The 19921-nt window shown below is 41.6% G+C and overlaps 1 protein-coding gene across 1 annotated transcript in view; it reads left to right on the top strand.

The window, feature by feature from the left end:
* KIF5C (kinesin family member 5C) overlaps nucleotides 1-19921 on the top strand; it is a gene marked incomplete at its 5' end in the record, with an annotated part of 69224 nt that overhangs the window by 27563 nt on the left and 21740 nt on the right. The window contains 9 exons of the mRNA XM_084209147.1: nucleotides 1127-1231; nucleotides 3726-3774; nucleotides 4816-4871; nucleotides 5729-5816; nucleotides 8747-8871; nucleotides 10439-10543; nucleotides 11916-12064; nucleotides 15261-15409; nucleotides 18119-18294. Coding sequence (XP_084065273.1) covers nucleotides 1127-1231; nucleotides 3726-3774; nucleotides 4816-4871; nucleotides 5729-5816; nucleotides 8747-8871; nucleotides 10439-10543; nucleotides 11916-12064; nucleotides 15261-15409; nucleotides 18119-18294 — 1002 coding nt within the window. The remainder of the gene's footprint in view (nucleotides 1-1126; nucleotides 1232-3725; nucleotides 3775-4815; nucleotides 4872-5728; nucleotides 5817-8746; nucleotides 8872-10438; nucleotides 10544-11915; nucleotides 12065-15260; nucleotides 15410-18118; nucleotides 18295-19921) is intronic.

Here is a 19921-nt window from a genome sequence, read left to right as displayed (position 1 = left end):
TTTTTATATATATACATACCTACATATGTGTTTAAACAATATATATCATTAAAATAGCCATAATTTTATATCTATAATATAAGTAATATATTTTATATATTATATGAAGTGTTATATAAAATATATAATTATATAATTATATTAAATAACAAAATATAATAATAATAATAATAATAATAATAATAATAATAATAATAATAATAATAATAATAATAATAATAATAATAATAATAATAATAATTTTAAAATCTGTAGAAATTTCTACTGATTTTAAAGAGTGGCAGCTGTGGCTGTGTGTCCCTCAAACTTCAGGATTTACACCTGGATTTCCTTAATACATTCTAAAATGTTGATTTTTTAATGTATACATACACATATATATATATATAGTTTAAAAATAATAAAAATAACCATACTTTTATATATAATATATAAAAGTAATATATTATACATTATATAGGATATGAAATATTATAGAAAATATATGGTTATATTTAATAACAAAATAAAAGAATAAGAGTAATAATAATAATAATAATTTTTTAAAATAAAAATCCATATAAATTTCTACTGATTGAAGCAGTAGCAGCTGTGCCTGAGTGTCCCTCACACTTTGGGCTTTACACCTGGATTTCCTTAAAAATAGTCTAAAATATAGATTTTTATATATATACATACATATGAAATAAGAATAACAATAATAATACATATTATATAAAATAGACTAATAATAATAATAATAATAATAATAATAATAATAATAAATCCACATAAATTTCTGCTGATTGAAGCAGTAGCAGCTGTGCCTGAGTGTCCCTTCCACTTCAGCTTTTACACCTGGATTTCCTTAAAAACAGTCTAAAATATAGATTTTTTATTATATACATCTATGTATAGATATAAAATAAAAAATGATAACATTATTACTTTTAATAAAATCCCACAGAAATCCCTACTGTAGCAGCAGTGGGTGAGTGCCCCCTGGACTCCCCTAAACACAAATGCAGATTTTCCCAAATGCAGATTTTTTATATCTACAGAATCAGTGACCCCCTGTGCGTGACCCAGCACTAAAAAGGGGCAGCAGGGGGGCTCGGGGTCACCTTTGGGGTTTGTGTGTCCCCAGGGGAAGCTCCACGACCCCCAGCTGATGGGAATCATCCCCAGGATCGCCCACGACATCTTCGACCACATCTACTCCATGGACGAGAACCTGGAGTTCCACATCAAGGTGAGTTCCTGTCCTTCCTGGGGGCAATTCCTGGGGGCAATTCCTGGGGGCAATTCCTGGGGGCAATTCCTGGGGGCAGTTCAGGTGGAGTCACCCTCTGGAATGGCCTGCCTGGGAGGAGTCCATGGCAAATCTGCCTTAGCATATTTGGTTTTTTTTTTTTTCCCTTTACAACACAAATTCCAAGATTTATTGCTGATGTTGTTTCTGGATTTTTTCTTTTTTCTTTTTTCTTTCTTTTTTTTCTTTTTTTCTGGAGGATGTGTGCAGCTCAGGTTTGCTGGAACCAAAAATGGATTTAGGGCAGCTCCTCCAGAGCTTGGACCCTGCTGGTTCTGACCATGAACCCCATGGACATTTGGGAAAACCATGTGGGATGGAAGGGGGAGAGCTTGGGCAAGCCAGGGAAGGGTTCAGAAGGGATTCTTCAATTCCTTCTGATGGTGCTGCAGGGTTTTTCTGTGTCCTTTCCTTGATCCCAGCCAGGTGAGCTCCCAAATTCTTGGGAGAATTGAATTCCCCCTGCCCTTTTGGGGTCCTGGGGGGCTCTGCTCCATCTGCAGAGCTGAGCTGATGTCCAAGCAGACACCAGTAAAAAGGGATTTTCAGTAAAACTGCCATGGATGGCAGGGAAAAGGAGTTTTCTGTGTCATCCTTGCCCCAAAACTAAGCCAGACCTAAAAGCTGCAGTAGCTGAGCACAGGTGAGGCCACTGTCCCTTCTCCTGCTGCTCACTGAGAGTGGAGCTTTGTGTACCTAAAACTTAGATTTACCAACTTCAACTTCACTAAAAGTTGAAGTTGGTAAAGTTGGTAAAAGTTACTTCTTAGTTCTACTTGCATTAAATCCCTTGAAGTGGCCTCAGGGGATTATTTGTAAGAGTTAATCAGTGGGAGGACACAATTATTTGTAACAGTTAATCAGTGTGAGGACACAATTATTTGTAAAAGCTAATCAGTGTGAGGACACAATTATTTGTAAAATTTAAGGACAGAAATGTCCATCTGTCTATAAATTATTATTATTTTAATCATCTTGTACCTCTGAATCTGCTTCTGGAAGGGCTCGGTCGTGTACTGGGAACCTTCCCAGCAGTGAGGTGCAGACAGAAAAAATATTCCAAATTGGAATTGAAAATTTTCCAAAGCCCTGAAATACCTGCAGAGACCTTGGATTGTGAAATGTGGAGAGACCCCTCTGAGTTTCCACACTGGTCCCTCCTCTCCTCTGGAAAGCTTTCCTGTGGCTGCTGCAATTCCACAGAGAGCCCTTGGGTACCAGCTGACCCCAGGCTGGAGGGAATTTCCCCTTGGAAATCCCACAATTTTCCCAAAGTTTTCCCAGCAGAGAGGATGAATCTCTCCCAAAAACCTGTCAGGGAGAGAAATGTTCTGTCAGCAGCAGCCTGGATTTAACCAAACTCTCCTCAAAATTGAACTAATTACCACTGCAGGATTGAAGCTCTGAAAATTAATGGCATTTTTTCCCTCTCCAACAGGGATTTAGGTCCCCCTCTAGCAGGGACCAAATTTGGAATTTGGTCTCTCCTCTGCAGGAGTGTGGGTTTTCAATGTGAAATATTAAGTCTGGCCTTACTGGGCTGTTGGAACCAGCTGGTCCAGAGGAAGGCTTTCCATGGGGAAGTAAAGGCAAAAATTCAAAATACATTTATATTTAATAGCAGTTTCACAAGGGAAGTTCAACTCAGCTGTGTAAAAAGCGCAGACATCATTTGTCAGATGACAGAAAATGAGACTTTATGAAGCACCAGGGGTTTATTGATACCTGCAATGCAGCCATGTGCTGTTCCAGCTAAATAATCTGGATGAACCTTAATTAGGGAAGGGTTTGGCCCTACTCCCCTCACATGTTTCTGTTTCCTTCTGTGAGTCAAATCCCCTTTTATTAGGAAACTCATTCATTCAATCCTCTCCTTTTTTTGTTGTTTTTTTCTTTCTTTTTTAAGGACAATTGTCTCTCTTTGTTGCAGCAAAGCTCATTTTCATTTCTCCTTTGGATTTGATTCAAGGCAGAAGCGCCACATGTGCTTCATTTAAAAGTTTAATTTAATGTGTAGTGCTGAGGCTTATGGAAATGGGATGGTGAAGGTGCTCTCTGTTTCTTGGGGGGGTGAAAATCAATGTACAATTTTTACAACCCTCAAACCTGCAGCTGCACAGATATGACAGGAACTGGATTGGTTTGATATTTTTTTTGTCAATTTTGCCTATGTTACAAAAAAAAGCCAAACCAGAAGATAAGGTTTGCCTGCAGGTTTTTTTTTGTGTACTTTTCCATTGATAAATGGAGGAGGATCAATGGCTTGTAAATCATTCAAGGTCCAAATGTGTTCCCAAGAAAGATGGAATTCAAACTCTGTGGGAGGTGGGGTTTTATTTTTAGTTTGCTGCTTTGACAGGGATGGAAACACAGAGGCAGCAAGACATTAAATCAGCAACGTTTACATCTGTGATGTTTGTGATTATTTAATTAGGTTTCCTACTTTGAGATCTATTTGGACAAAATAAGGGACCTGCTCGATGGTAAGTTCTGTGTTTTCCTTGACTGAGTGCCTCAGCTTCATCCAGAGCTTTGCACCAGAGCCTGGGGGGGAGCAGTGACTTTATTTGGGAGGGGATTAAATTTAAACTGCAGGATTTGGCAGTTTCAACCACCTGATCCTGTGCACCAGAGCACGAGCTCTGCTGTGAATCAGAGAGCTCTGAGGCTCTCACAGCCTGCCAGGCAGGGCTGGGGCTGTTCTTCAGGGAAAAATGGTGAAAAAACCTGATTTCAGTGCAGGGAGTGGTTTGGAATTATCCCTCGATTCTGGCAGGGAGCGTGTGGGGAGCACCTGCTTCTCCCCCAGCTCGTGCCTCTGCAGGTTGTGTAATAAAAGTGAGTTTTGGGCATCAGTGAGAGGAGAGAAAGGGCTGCAAATGTAGAAATGTGTGTAAAGGTAGAAATATGTGTAAAGGTAGAAATATGTGTAAAGGTAGAAATGGCTGTAAAGGTAGAAATATATGTAAATGTAGAAATATGTGTAAATGTAGAAATGGCTGTAAAGGTAGAAATGTCTGTAAAGGTAAAAATCGCTGTAAACATAGAAATTTGTGTAAAGGTAGGAATTTGTGTAAAGGTAGGAATTTGTGTAAAGGTAGGAATGTCTGTAAATGTAGAATTTTTGGTAAATGTAGCAATGTCTGTAAATGTAGAATATATCTGTAAATGTAGAAATGTCTGTAAATGTAGCTCTGAGCTGCTCTGAATTCCAGGCTGCTCTCCTGTCTCCTCTGCTTTGCCCAAGCCCAGCTTAGTCTGGGTTTATTTAATTCACCCAAGCAATAACCAAAAGCTTCTGTGCCCCAAAGTTAAATGTAAATGAGCAGGTACCAGGCTGAGAGAGCAGGAGATGATTCCTGTGTGCTGGAAATATTGGAGGTGCATAAGGAGTGGGGAAGGACTGCAGCCCTCAAATACAAATTTCCATCCCCAAAATGTGTCTGCCATGCCTGGAGCTGGCACTTTATTTTTTTATTTATTGCCTCTGGAATGTTCCTGATGATTTCCATGTCTCTCTCCAGTGTCAAAGACAAACCTTGCTGTACATGAAGATAAAAACAGAGTCCCCTACGTTAAGGTAAAGGAATAATTTAACCCTCAGCTTTTCATTCTTTCCCACAAATGCATTTATTTCCACATTTCCATTTGCATCCAGTGTTATTTGCTGAAACAATCCAACTCCTGTTTGAAGCCTTGAATGTTCAAGTCGTGTTGGCTCCTGGCTTTAAACAAGTTTCCTGAAATATTAATGGGCTTGAATCATGTTTGTTTCATTCTCCTGACTTTGAACGTTGCCATTTTGTTAGGATGCTGTTAAAATTTAAGTATTCAGATTCCCCTTTCATGTCAGATATGAAAGAGAACAACTTGAGGAATTTTGTTCTTTAATATTTTGCTGCATGGGTGCTGTAATCTTGCAATAACTCAGAACAGATTGGTTGGGTTAGGAATTTGTTTGGGGACTTTCTGGGCCCTCACTTGAATGCAATATGCTTGATACGAACATATGTGAGCCTAAGGAATATATATATAATATTTTTCTGTTTATTCTCAGCTTGAGGAGCAAACAGAAATGGATAAAATCATTTATTCAGTAATATTGCATTGAGAGAGAAGGAGTTTGCACCTTGTATTGTAGTTTGGGGGAGAAAGATTAACTTGGGGTTGATTAAATTGCATTGACTTGGGTATGAAATCCAACCCAAATTAGGAATACACATTGTTATTAAAAATTTTCATGGAATAATGTGGAATAACGTGTTTTCAGTGGGAAATTTCACACTGTGGGTCTGGATTTCACTGGGCCTTTAACCCCTGGAAGTCACCCCGAGGTGGGGTCAGGTCTGAGGGGTGCTGGGGGCTGCCGGTGCCTCTGCTAATTACCGTGCTCATTAGCATTAATGAACATTGCTGACTCCCCCCTGCTGTCCCCAGGGCTGCACAGAGAGGTTTGTGTCCAGCCCTGAGGAAGTCCTGGATGTCATCGACGAGGGCAAGGCCAACAGGCACGTGGCTGTGACAAGTGAGTGTCCCCAGACCCCTGGAATTCCCTCCCCGGGAATTTAATTTAAAATTAAATAATTTTAAATAGAATTTTTAAAAAATAATTTATCGAATTAGACATATTTTAAGGATTTATGGATCCTCCTTGGAGCTTCTGAACTCACCACAAAATGTTGGTTCTTGGGGTTTTTGTTTTTTGTTGTTTCTGTCAAGGTTGGGGTCGAAGGTGTTCGAGATGGTATTTTGTGTTAAGACTCTTATGTTTATTTTTTAATATATTTTATTTTCAAATAAAATTAATTTTTTATTTAAAATATATTTTTATATATTATATATACTTTATATATTTATATTTTTATATATAAAATATTGCAATATATTTATATAATAGATATTCTATATTTATATTTTTATATTTATATATTGCAGTTTTCCAAGCTGTGAGTTCTACAGCTGAGTAGAACTGCTGAGTTCTACAGCTAATAAAAATATTTTTGTTTTAAATATATTTAATATATTTTATATATTTATATATAAAATATATTTATATTTTATGTATTTATATAAAAATAGATTCACATATTTATATAGCATATATTTTATATTTATATATTGATACTTAAATATATACGATATATATTTATATATTGCAGTTTCCCAAGCTGTGAGTTCTACAGTATTTTACTAATAAATACTGTATAATAAAAGTAAAGTAAAAGTAAATAATAAATAATAAAAAGTAAAAAATTTTATTAAAATACTGTATAATAATAAAGCATATCAATAAATAATATATTAATTATAAAATATATTAATCCTATTGAACTATATAATTAAATAAAATAAATACAGTATATTATTAAAGCATATAAATAAATTTTTAAAATCTGTATAACTTGCTAATAAGTTGTAAAAATGATTTTGTCTCTATTTTTACAAGGTTTTTTAAGGAAAAACTATCTAATTAAGAAATGACACTTAAATTATTTTTATTTTAACTTAATAGCTAATTACTGGTGTCTGGCAGTGCGGATTTTTTTGTCTAATTATAAAATACTACCCAAACCTATCAAGAAGAAAGTGAAGGGAAGGATTAACTACTGCTTTCAAACTTTTCTCCTAGTTTTATATCTATTACTATATTCTGAAACCTTAAACTCTTAAGTTTTCCGCTCTGTGGTTTTACACACTTCTATTCCAACTCCACACCTGTAATTTTAGTTATTCATCAATTTTGGGAGCTTTCTCTACAGCCTCAGGTCAAAAATAATGGGTTTTTTTGAGGGCCTGTGCTTAAAACCACAGAAAGTCTGAAATTCTTGGCACCCAGGGTTCTCCTGTGCACCAAGGCCTGGGAGTGACTTTGTGGATGGTTTGATTGCTGAAATATCTGTAAATTCTAGCACTGAAATGATGGCACTGCCAGTTAATCGGTTCATTGGGTGTGCCTCTGTGCAGGAGCTCTGCCCTGGGAATTCAGGGCCTGGCACTGACTGGGATTGCTCCATCCTCCATCCCAGCAGGGGCTGCTGCTGGGAGTGGAGATGGTTTGGGATTAGAAAGAGCTGAAATGCCAGAGTTACATTTTTTACATCAATTCCCTGCTCCAGCAGCAGCCAGGGAGCGCAGGGCAGGTTTCAACCCCTGCCTGTTCATCCCAGCAAAGCAGGGCCTTGGGTGGGGTTCCAGTGATGGCAAAACAAACAGGTCTTCAGGAATTACACCCCATAATAATCCCAGCCTGTTGGTGTTGTGTGGCATGAATGGGGATAAAAGGGCCTCTTCCAAGATTTATGCTGGAAGATGTCCCCGACCCAAGCAGTGGGTCTGGCAGAACCTCAGTGTCGCCGACATGTTTTAGGAAAAATCTTTTTTTTAGATTTTATTTCTTGAGAAGCTGAGAGGCTTCAAGGACAAAATGCAAACAATGATTGTCTGCTGCTGTGGGATGCAGCAGGTGGATCTGTGATGGGTCTCATGTGGTTGTTTCTAATTAATGGCCAAGCACAGTCCGGCTGTCCAGACTGTCTCAGTCAGTCTGAACCTTTGTTATTCACTCCTTTTCTATTCTTAGCCAGCCTTCTGATGAAATCCTTCCTTCTGTTCTTTTAGTATAGTTTTAATATAATATATATCATAAAATAATAAATCAAGCCTTCTGAAACATGGAGTCAGAATTCTCATCTCTTCCCTCATCCTGGGACCCCTGCGAAGAAACCACCACACCTCGGTTTATAAAATAATATGTATTTATTTGTATATTTATAGTTTAGATATATTTATATATTATAAATATTTGTAGTATATACTTATATGCATTCTGTCCCTGCCCTGAGCACTGCTGAGGGCAAACCTGCAGTGCTATGTCCAGTCCTGGCTGCTCAGTTTGGGAAGGACCTTGGGATGCTCGAGCGCATCCAGAGGAGGCAGCGAGGCTGGAGAGGGGCTGGGAACACAAACCCTGAGAGGAGCCCTGAGGGAGCTGGGGGTGCCCAGCCTGGAGAAAAGGAGACTCAGGGGTGCCCTCATCACTGCACAGCTCCTGAAAGGTGCCTGTGCTCAGCTGGGCTGGGCTCTGTCTGCAGGAACTGACACAACCAGAGCACACAGCCTGAGCTGTGCCAGGGAAATACAGGTTGGATAGCAGGAAAAGTTTTTTACAGAAAGAGTGATAAAGTTCTGGGGAGGTGGTGGAGTGCCCATCCCTGGGTGTGTTTAAAAAGCCTGGATGTGGCCCTGGGTGCAGGGTTTGGGTGAGCTGTTGGGGTTGGGCTGCACTCAATGATGCTGAAGGTCTCTCCCAACCCGGTCATTCTGTGAACCCTCTGAATCCTCTGAGTTACACCGAGACCTGCCCAGCTTCTCTGGGATTTGGGGATTCAGATGGGATGGAATTCCCTGCCAGGTTGGAAAGGCATTTTCAGCAGAAGCTGTGCCCTGTGATTGCAGACATGAACGAGCACAGCTCGAGGAGCCACAGCATCTTCCTGATCAACATCAAACAGGAGAACGTGGAGACGGAGAAGAAGCTCAGTGGGAAGCTTTACCTGGTGGACCTGGCTGGCAGTGAGAAGGTGAATTCCCCTTTTTCCTTCACTGGCACCCCACACTGAGGGTGGTAGGGTGTCTCACACAGCTCTCAGATTATCATTTAAAAGGCTATTTTAATTTTTATTTTTGAATGTGGGATGGAGAAAAGGAGTAGATCAGAATTATTGGCATGAAAGACAACCCTCCCAAAATCTGCATTTGTAGTGGAGTGAGTTGAACCAGTGTGTTTTTATATGCCTGCACATTTACATCTGTGTAGCTGAAAAAAGGAATGTAATTTTAATATAATTTATATGTAATGACATAAAATTTATATAATTTTAATATTTAAATAATTTTAAATATAATTTTAAAAATTTTATCAAATTAGACATATTTTAACTTGCTTATATTGTCATGTCTTGTTTCCAGATTTTTTTAATAATTATTCCACATATTAAATGAATGAAATACCAGCATTTAATGCAGTTTTCAAGTCTGCTCAAAGCTCCCTGAATCTTGATTGTGGTGACTATTTCTCTTTTCCCATGTCGAAAAATAAACCCCAGAAAATAACTTTTATCTATTTACCAAAAGAGTAATGGTTTGGAACAGTGCTGCAATGCAAAAATGTTCCCCAGTTCTCATTCTGATTTCTTCTGGAGTGTTTAAAATCAGCTTTATTGGGATTTTGGGTCGCTCACTGGGACATGTTAATTGATAACCCATGGGTACAATGCAGAAGTGATTCGTCAGAGTAATTAATGATGTTAATGTCTATGATTGCATGGATTTGTTAAATTAAAAGTTCTTCATGATGTTTACAAAATGAGGGCCTGGGCAGGCACTCCTCTCCTCTGGAAAATCAAATTTTGTGGTTTGTTTTGGTACAGAAAACCTGAAGTCTGGATTTCTTGGGTAGGTTTTCTTCTTAAAAGACACAACTGCTTTTCCTTCGTGTCGTGGGACATTTTTAGGTGAAAGTAGAGATAGTTTTAATGTAGAGAAAAATATGTGGATTTATCCTGTATTTGGATACTTTAGATAATCCAAATTTTGTTTTATTTGTGCAGTAGCAGAAAGGAAAAATACCAGTGAGTTAGGACTGTGGAAAATAAAATTTAGCAGTGCTAGAACACATTTGTCCTGCTGTGAAAATTGGGTTATTTTCCACCACACTTTGTCTTTGGCCTGCAAAAGGAGGCAGTGGCCATGAAGAAAATCTATGATTTTTGGTATTTTTTGGTCCATAAAAAGGCAGGATGCTCATTTTGGAGCCCCTGGGGTGGTGCTCCCTGTCTGTGTGGATAGCTTGGCCTTGGGAGTGGTTCCCAAACATCCTCAGGTGAGCACAGACTTCTCCCTGAATTAAAATAAAATTGCAGCTTGCTCTTGGAATGGAAGAAAAGTGGAATTATTCCAGGCTTGCACGACCAAAAAAGTTATAAAAATTGAAATAAAAATGGGATGCAAAAAGTTGGTGTAAAGTTCTCCCGGCCCGCGCTGAGCTAAGCTGGGTTTTGCTCCTCCAGGAGCACCTTTAGGCGCAGCTTTGCAGGGCTGGAGCTTTGTGCTGGAGCAGAACCTGACTTTTTCCTGCTCTCTTTGCAGGTCAGCAAAACTGGAGCAGAGGGGGCAGTTCTGGATGAAGCTAAAAATATCAATAAGTCTTTGTCTGCTCTGGGCAATGTGATCTCGGCCTTGGCAGAGGGAACTGTAAGTAATCCTGGCTGGGGGTGAGGAGGGGATTTTATTTACCTGCTTCTTTGCCATCCACAGAGGAAAAAAAAGAAAGGAGTAAAAGGAGCTAACATTTCAGCTCTGGAGGGAGAAAATACTGGCTGTTAATAAAATACTGACAAACAAAATATTGTCACGAACCAGCGGCACTTTGGCTGTTCTGCCCGAGATGAGGAATTAATTCGCAGTGATGGCACTGGAGCAGCTCCCAAATCTGGGCACAATCACAACAAATTGTGGCTCCTGCCAGCGTGGACTCGCCTCCTGTTGGTTTGGAAAGCCAGGTGTCTGCTAAGGAAGGCAGGAGCCTCCCCTGAAATGGAGAATGCAAACCCTCCCCACCCCTCTGAATTGCTGTGAATTTTAAATGAAGGGCTCTCAGGCAAAAATATGGGAGCAGGAAATAACAGTTCTTTTATAGGGGAGAAAATAAAAAGATAAAATAAACAATGCAATAATTAAAACAGCACTGACAGAGCCAGAGCACAGCCTGACACCCTGTGGCTCAGGGTGCTGCAGCAGGGCCATTGGAATTGTGGCTCAGCCCTCCTGCAGGGCCGGGGTGGTTCTGCTGGAGCAGGGATCCTGTACAAATCCCATTGGAATTGTGGCTCAGCCCTCCTGCAGTGCCAGGGGTGGTTCTGCTGGAGCAGGGATCCTGGAGAAAGGTGCAGAATCCTCTGAAGATCCAGGGGCAGAGGCAGCTGCTGTTCCCCTGGGAATGCAGTGGAGAAGCCGTGCTGGTGTTCCAGAATCTCCAGATTCTATCCGGGTAGGAATGCTTGGCTCCTCCCTCTGGGCTCACATCTCCCAATGGGATGCTGCAGCTCTCATCAGCCATGCAGGGACATTCCACAGCCTGTTATCAGCAGGTGTCCCCTCCATGCAGGGACATTCCATGGCCTGTTATCAGCAGGTGTCCCCTCCATGCAGGGACATTCCATGGCCTGCTATCAGCAGGTGTCCCCTCCATGCAGGGACATTCCACAGCCTGTTATCAGCAGGTGTCCCCTCCATGCAGGGACATTCCATGGCCTGTTATCAGCAGGTGTCCCCTCCATGCAGGGACATTCCATGGCCTGCTATCAGCAGGTGTCCCCTCCATGCAGGGACATTCCATGGCCTGTTATCAGCAGGTGTCCCCTCCATGCAGGGACATTCCATGGCCTGTTATCAGCAGGTGTCCCCTGCAGGGAGGAGTGGGTGCAGAAGAGATAAGGAAAACTGTCCCCTGAACAGAAGACAGCTGCCATCCAGATGGGGATAGAAAACATCTTGCCTTGCAGTCTGGGACAGCTCCTCTCTGGTTAAAAGAATTGTTCTTGTCTTTTGCTTGTGTTTGGATTAGAAAACCCATGTTCCCTACCGAGACAGCAAGATGACCAGGATCCTGCAGGATTCCCTGGGGGGGAACTGCAGGACCACCATCGTCATCTGCTGCTCCCCCTCCGTCTTCAACGAGGCCGAGACCAAGTCCACCCTGATGTTTGGCCAGAGGTGAGTCCCCTGGGATCAGCCTGGATGCATCCCTCCTCCCTTGAAATCCAGAGCTTGGAGTTTCTGGAATTGGTAAAAATAATCTGGAGAGTTTCAGAGAGCTGTCTCTTTATTCCCAGTGATTCCAGGAAAATCCTCCAGGAAAATCGGGGTTAATGTTGGAGCAGTTGCTCTGCTTGGGACCACAGTGGGGAAGGGTTGGGCAGTGCATGGAAGGATGTTTAGAAGGGATTTTTGAATTCCTTCCTGGTTGATTTTCCTGCAGAAAAATTAAGATGTTATCTTAATTCCTTGAAATTTTATGGGAAAGATAAAATCAGTTTCCTGTGGAAAAATTCAGCTTTGCTTTATTGGAGACTTCAGAAAATCCAAATTTTGTTTGCGTAGTAGCAGAAAGGAAAAATACCAGTTAGGACTGTGCAAAATAAAATTTAGCAGTTGTAGAACACAATACACTTGTCTTGCTGTGAAAATGGGTTGTTTTCCACCACATCTCATTTTTGCCTTGCTAAGAAAGATAAAGGCACTGGGCAGTTTTCTGTGGAAAAATTCAGTTTTTCTTTATCTAACAGTGCTGTTGATGGTTTTAAGAGGTGGCTTCTCCTTGACCTCGACCTCAGGGATCATTATTATGGCTATAAAAAATATCTCTCAAGATCAGGAAAATTAAAGAGTGTGGGCTCTGTAATATTGGCAGCTTTGAGAGCTTGCCATGGTAGCTCATGGACCTGATGTTTGGAGGATCTGGACAATTCAGGAACAAAAAATATGGAAGGATCCAGAGAGACAATTACTCTTCCTGGTGTGTTTATTGACAAGAGTGGTATGAAATGCATTGGGAAGGTTTGCAGAAATAGGTCAGGCTCGTTATGTAATTACTGCTTTTGTGGTAATTGAGGGGAACTGGGATCCTTTGGAAAATTACTTGTTTTGTTTGATTTGTGTAGCAGCAGAAAGGAAAAATACTGGCAAGTTAGGAGTGTTTAAAGAGAGGTGAACAGTTTGAGGATACCATAGCTTTGTTTTTGTTTAAAATTGGGCTGTTTTCCACTACGTGCAGCTTCTGGACTGCAAAAACAGGCAGTGGCCATGAGCAAAATCAGGTTTAAGAGGTCCTTTGTAGGTATTTTCCCCCCATTGTTAGCTGAACATGGTTTTTAGCTACTGAAGATCCAAATTTCTACTGATCAGATCATGTGTTGAGCAAAACCAAGCATCCTGAGATGCAGGAACAAAATCAAGAGCGTGAACAACTCTGAACTCCAGCTTCCAAGCTCAGTTTCAGTTTCCCCCTGGCTTCATTCCTCTTTCAGTAATGAGTAAAATTTGCCTTTTTGTGGGGCAAAGCAGTTTTCTGACTGACCCTGCACATCCTGGCTAAATATTCAACAGTTTCCCGGGAGGAGGAACATTTTGGGGGTGATCCTCACTGAGGACCAGGATGGCAGTGCAAGAGCTGGGAAAACAGGGAAATATATATTTGTGAGGCACTCCTCATGGACAGCAATTGAATTTCCAGGAATTTTCTGAATTGGCAGGAAGGAAATAATTTGTATTTCCCTGGGAGGACTGGTGCTCTGTGCAGAGCAGCCCATGGATTATCCATGCACAATATTCTCTGGCAGGATTTTGGGTGGGAATGGTGGGAATGGGGGTTCTTTTCCAGGCTCTTGGGTTGTTGTGTCTCATTTTTCTGATGTGACACGACTGAGGAGCTCAGTGGCATTAAAGGGAAGGTCCATGACTCATGGCTGATTTGCTGATTTTTCCTGGGAAAAGAAAGAATTATGTCACCATTAAAATAAATGTCAGGAGTGAAATCCATCTTCAGAGGAGCTCTTGTACCAATCAAACTGTACAAGTGCTCCTTTGATAGTAGTGAATCAGCTTTTTCTTTTTCTACTCCATCTTTTCTCGTGTTTTCCTCTCATTTTTAATTGTAGTTGTCAGTAAGGGCTTCATCCATCATCAGGACAATCTTCCTGGTGTAGTGGGTTTTTTCATCCCTGGTACAGTTAAATGAGTGGAAACTTGAGCTGTGCTTTTAGCAAAGTGTAAACCCTGACCGTTAGGAAATTATTTTAAAAGCACGAGATTATTTAAAAAATACTTTTAAAAGGTAACAAAAGTCCTGCTTCCCACAGAGTGCAAATCACTGGAGCTTTATAAACTGCTGAAGGCTTATCTGTTATCCTTTTCCTTATCTGCTTTATTCAACAACACTGGAGGTATTTGAAGGGACTCATTGTCTGAGCAGTGAAGGGCAAAGATCTGAGGCTTTCTTAATTCATAGTGATTGGTTTGGTTTCCCTTTTCAATGTGGATGTGCTGGACTAAGTGCTGGGCATTGTTTTCTGCTTGCTTTGCATTTCCTGGCACAGTTGGTCGGGTTGGGTTGGAGCTGAGCGATTTCAGAATAATAAAGTGGTGATGGTTGTTAGGAGGCTTGAAATTTGGGATATTTTTGTCAAGGGAGGCAGAAACTTCCTTTTTTCCTTTTTCCCCTTTTCCTTTTTCCCCTTTTCCTTTTTCCCCCTTTTCCTTTTTCCCCCTTTTCCTTTTTCCCCCTTTTCCTTTTTCCCCCTTTTCCTTTTTCCCCCTTTTCCTTTTTCCCCCTTTTCCTTTTTCCCCCTTTTCCTTTTTCCCCCTTTTCCTTTTTCCCCCTTTTCCTTTTTCCCCCTTTTCCTTTTTCCCCCTTTTCCTTTTTCCCCCTTTTCCTTTTTCCCCCTTTTCCTTTTTCCCCCTTTTCCTTTTTCCCCCTTTTCCTTTTTCCCCCTTTTCCTTTTTCCCCCTTTTCCTTTTTCCCCCTTTTCCTTTTTCCCCCTTTTCCTTTTTCCCCCTTTTCCTTTTTCCCCCTTTTCCTTTTTCCCCCTTTTCCTTTTTCCCCCTTTTCCTTTTTCCCCCTTTTCCTTTTTCCCCCTTTTCCTTTTTCCCCCTTTTCCTTTTTCCCCCTTTTCCTTTTTCCCCCTTTTCCTTTTTCCCCCTTTCCCTTTTTCCCCCTTTCCCTTTTTCCCCCTTTCCCTTCCTCTCTCTTTTTTCTCTTTTTCCTCTCTCATTCCCCACCCTGCACACTTCCAGACATGGGGAATCCACAATTTCCCCATTCATTTCCCTCTGCATGATGGAAAAATTCCCAATCCCCGCAGTTGCACTGGGATAAAAACCCCAAAGCAGCTGCCCTGGGATTTGTTTGCAGGGCCAAGACCATCAAGAACACGGTGTCTGTGAACCTGGAGCTGACAGCAGAGGAGTGGAAGAAGAAGTATGAGAAGGAGAAGGACAAAAACAAGAGTTTAAAGAATGTTATCCAGCACCTGGAGCTGGAGCTGAACAGGTGGAGGAATGGTAGGTGCCAAAAATTGGGAGCTGGATGTGTCTGCATTGAATTCTTGGCCTAAATCGCAATTTTTATTAATTGTGTCTGGCCACTAAATCTAAATTCACATTATAACTCACAGTTCATAATAATAATGGAAGGTGAAGAAGCAAAGACAGGCAAACCAGCAGCCATTTGTGGGAGAAACCAGTGAAAATGCCAAAATTGGTGATTTCAGGGTAGAGAACACAGGAGGCAGCACCAATGTTAATATTGTTAATGACAGTAATAAAAAATAAAAGAAATATGTCATTATATATATATTTTTTTAAAATAACTCTGCTCCTCAGGCATGAGAATCATTGTTCTTTAATTGGTCCTTGGGTTTGGGGATTTTTTATAATTGAATTTCACATTAGAATAATTAGTCCTTTAGTACAATGACAGGGAGTGGCATCTGCTTAGAAGAATCGTCATTTGTCTGCTCCTGTGGCTTCTAAATGAATTTTTTTTGTTTAGATCAGCCAATTTTCTGATTAGAAATGTGGGGAATTGCTGTTCAGGGTAGGTTGTAACATCAGCTGTAGGATGTTACAGGAGGCAGAATATGGATATACAGAAATGAAAGAATTTTTATTGAAAACCAAATTTTAAAAATGTAATTTAGTCTGGAACGCTGGCAGATAATTTCTGGCAGCAAACCAACCTTAGTTTGAATTATTTCACATTTTAAAAATCAACCCCCAGCCTCCAAACCAACAATAAAAAAAACCAATACAAACCCTATTTTTTTTACAAAAGCCTGGATGGATTTTTTTTTTTTTTTTGAAATATCCTCCTCCCCTCCCTGGGTGCTGCTGTTACCCAGCAATGCATTCAAAAGATTATTGATTTCCTGTCTGACCTTGTGCACTCCCATCCTCTGGAAGGATGGAGGCTTTTTACAAAGGGAGCTGTCCCAGCAATCCCATCTTGGATAATATCCCACCAGTCCAGTTTATTCCAGGAATTAAGGATTGATTCCGCAAAAGAAAAGCGTGGCAGGGAATGGCAAGCTGAGCATTTCAGCTTCCAGGTGCCCAGTTTTTCTGTGTTTTACAGGCAGGAGGTTCTCATCCAATGAGTGAGAAATTACACATTCCTTTTGGGAATGTTCAGTCCCAAAATGTTTATCTTGGTGGATTCTCCGCAGCCTGAGGAACATTTTTTGTGCACGAGGCCGTGCGTTCTAACCAAACCCACCTTTCCTCCCTTGCTCCAACAGCAAAAAATCAATTCCCATTTCCCTGATTAATAATAGAAAATACCATCAAGCCTTCAGAAGTAGGGCAGAAAACATTTGGAGTCAAGAGCCTTGATAGAGGTGATGCTGCTTGATTTCAAATCCCACTTTTTCCATGCTGTCAGCCAGGCAAAAAAAATTCTCTTGTGCTTTTCCTTGCCCTTTTTGTTTTGTTCTGGGGCCTCACTCAGCCCTTCTGGGCTTTGATCTATTGGTCCTGTTGACCTGTTCCCCTGCCAGTGAGATAAACTGGCAAGAGGAATGGCTGGTAAAGCTTTCAGCAGCTAAAATATTGGAATTTTTTCCTGGAAAAGGAAAAAACCTTTACCCTTCCCACCCTCCTGAGCAATGGGTGCAGCATCCAGGGGTTTCCCCAGCCTCTGGTGAGGGTGGATTTAATTTCTGCCGTGAGCAGCTCACCCATCCCTCATCTCTGAGCCTGTAATTGTAGCCCAGGGCTGTTCCTGAAGGAAATATTCCTTGGGAACAGGGATTTTGTAGGAAGTGTGTCTGCTGTGCACAGGCAACCTCTGGAAGTTGGTGTTTGTGCTGGAATTTTCAAGGTAAAAGTTGAGTATTGTTTTAAACTTGGCTGTGCTGGTCCGCCCTGGAGGAAGAGATATTTAGATGCCAGCAGATTTTAGGCTGGAATTTGGGGGGTTTCTCTCCTTTTTTACACCTCTGTTAATCCATGGAGCTAATTCTGATTCATCAAGGGAGTGAAAGGAGAGCAGGAGTTCTGTGCTTTTAGTGTTCAACCTGCTGCTGGATTTTATGGGATCATCATGGATGGAAAAGACCTCATGGGGTCCATGTGATGCCTTGTTCAGGCTGCCCTGGAGCAGGGGCTGGGCAGAGTCCCAGAATAAAGCAGGGATTTATCCAAAGGATCTCCTCCATGCACCCACCTGGGGCAGCACCAGAGCCCAGCCAGGGCTGCACCCAAGATGACCCAAAATGGCCCCAAAATGCACATGGGGCCGGGCACGGGGTCTCTCCCTGGGATCGGTTCTGCTCCATTTGCACCTTGCAGTTCATTGTCCCATCCCAGCTTCAGCCCCTGCAGTCCCACCCTGCTTGTTTTTCTCTCTCCAGCCCACGGGGTTTGTGCTCCTGGCTGAGATTTGGCTCATTTGTCCTTGGTGCCCAGCTGGAGCAGGAATTGTTTTGTCTCCCTGCTCTGTGCAGAGCTCAGCAGCGCTGAATGTGAAGCTCAGAGCTGCACACTAAAGCAGCACAGAGCCTGAAACACAGAAAAGCCAAACCTGAGGCATCACCTGGAGTTTTCATCTCCATGGGATCATCACCCTCACGAGGGTGGCCACCTCCCCACACCTTTTCCTTGTCATTTGTATCCCTGGAAGTGGCACAAAGCCCTTCCTTGACCAGGAACGCCCATCCTGGAGAACCCCTGGATTTGGGACTGTAGGATTTTCACGAGCTGTGCTCCCTGCAGGAGAAGCTGTGCCCGAGGAGGAGCAGATCAGTGCCAAGGACCAGAAGAACCTGGAGCCTTGTGATAACACCCCCATCATCGATAACATCACCCCCGTGGTCGCCAGCATCTCCACAGAGGAGAAGCAGAAATATGACGAGGAGATCGCCAGCCTCTACAGGCAGCTGGATGATAAGGTGGGAATGTGGGATCCCAGGGGGGAGTGTTGGATTCCAGGTGGGAATGTTGGATTCCATGGGGGGAATGTTGGATTCCATAGGGGGAATGTTGGATTCCATAGGGGGAATGTTGGATTCCATGAGGGAATGTTGGATTCCATAGGGGGAATATTGGATTCCATGGGGGGAATATTGGATCCTAGGTAGGAATGTTGGATTCCATGGGCAGAATGTTGGATTCCATGAGGGGAATGTTGGATTCCATGAGGGGAATGATGGATTCCATGGTGGAATGTTGGATTCCATGGTGGAATGTTGGATTCCATGCTGGAATGTTGGATCCCAGGTGGGAATGTTGGATTCCCGGGGGGGGGTGGACAATTCTTGCCAAGATTTTTGTATTTTTGCTCCATTTCTTCTGTTTTTGTATTTTTGCCCTATTTCTTCTATTTGTGTATTTTTGCTCTATTTCTTTTTTTGCTCTATTTGTGTACTTTAGCTTCCGTTTCTATTGTTTCTAACTGGAAAGTTCCAAATACTGCACAAAAGCGGATCCTGTCAGCTCCCCATCCCTTTCCCTGTGCAGACAGTGCTTGGGAGCACTCTCCAGGAAACCAGAGCCCAGCTTTCTGTTAGTTTGAAGTCCAGGCTTTCCCTTTTCCTCAGTGATCTGTGTAAAATCCCTCAGCAAGCTGTAGTGTCGTCTTGGAGCCACCAGAGGAAAAAAAAAGATCCTAGAATTTTAAAGGAAACACATCCCATCCCCTTTTGTTTGCATTGCTGGAGCTGCAGACACAGCCCAGAGGGCTCATTTATTTGTTTATTTCTTTGCACAGCTTGAAGGACATCAGTGGCACTTAAAGCTCTCAGCAATTCCCTTCTCCAGCCATTAAGAGCTTTGGCTTGTGGGAAGATGAAAAGTGGGGGGAAAAAGGCCCAGAAAAAGCCCATTCACCACCCTGGATGAGAGCAGCAAAAAAAAAAAAAAAAAGGCATCTCTCATCATGAATCAATAGTCAATTTTAAAATTCACTTGTAATTAGCAGGAAAACAGCAGCAGAAAGCCCAGTGTGTCCTTGCCTGTTAATATTGAGGTTTGGCTGTTTGTGGGCACAGAGGAATTGTGTTTAAACCTGAATTTTGGTCTCCCTGCACAGTCTGGTGGCACTACTGAAAAGAGCAGTTTTCTGTGAGAAATGACAGCTTTTCTCTGATTGCACTCTCCAGCTTTTCCATATTGATCAGGAAAAGGAAAAAAAAAAATCAGTCATTGTTTCACTTTCCTCATCCAAAGCAGCAAAGCCCAGAAAATTATTGTGGAGGGAACTGGAGCAGGTTTGAGTTTTTCCTTAAGCATAATTTGATACAGGAGTGTAGGAAATGAGAAAAGATATTTGATCCCAAACACAAGGATCCAAACCCCAAAATATCACCATTTATACCAGTCTTGACAGCTTTTACTGCAGAGCTCTGTGTATATTTATCTATTTTTTATGGTATATTTATGTATATTTATTTATGTGCATTTTGTTTTATCCCCCCTCATACCGCTCAAACATGCACAAAGTTTTAATCCCGTTTCTTTCCTAGAAAGAGGCAATAAAAAGTGATCAAATCAGAGCTGTGGAAAGAAATTAAAAATCTC

The sequence above is a fragment of the Fringilla coelebs genome (assembly GCF_963513975.1).
Source record: "Fringilla coelebs genome assembly, chromosome: 7".
NCBI classification, from domain to species: domain Eukaryota; kingdom Metazoa; phylum Chordata; class Aves; order Passeriformes; family Fringillidae; genus Fringilla; species Fringilla coelebs.
The sequence above is the reverse complement of the archived record's forward strand: the minus strand, read 5'-3'. Positions and strand labels throughout refer to the sequence as shown.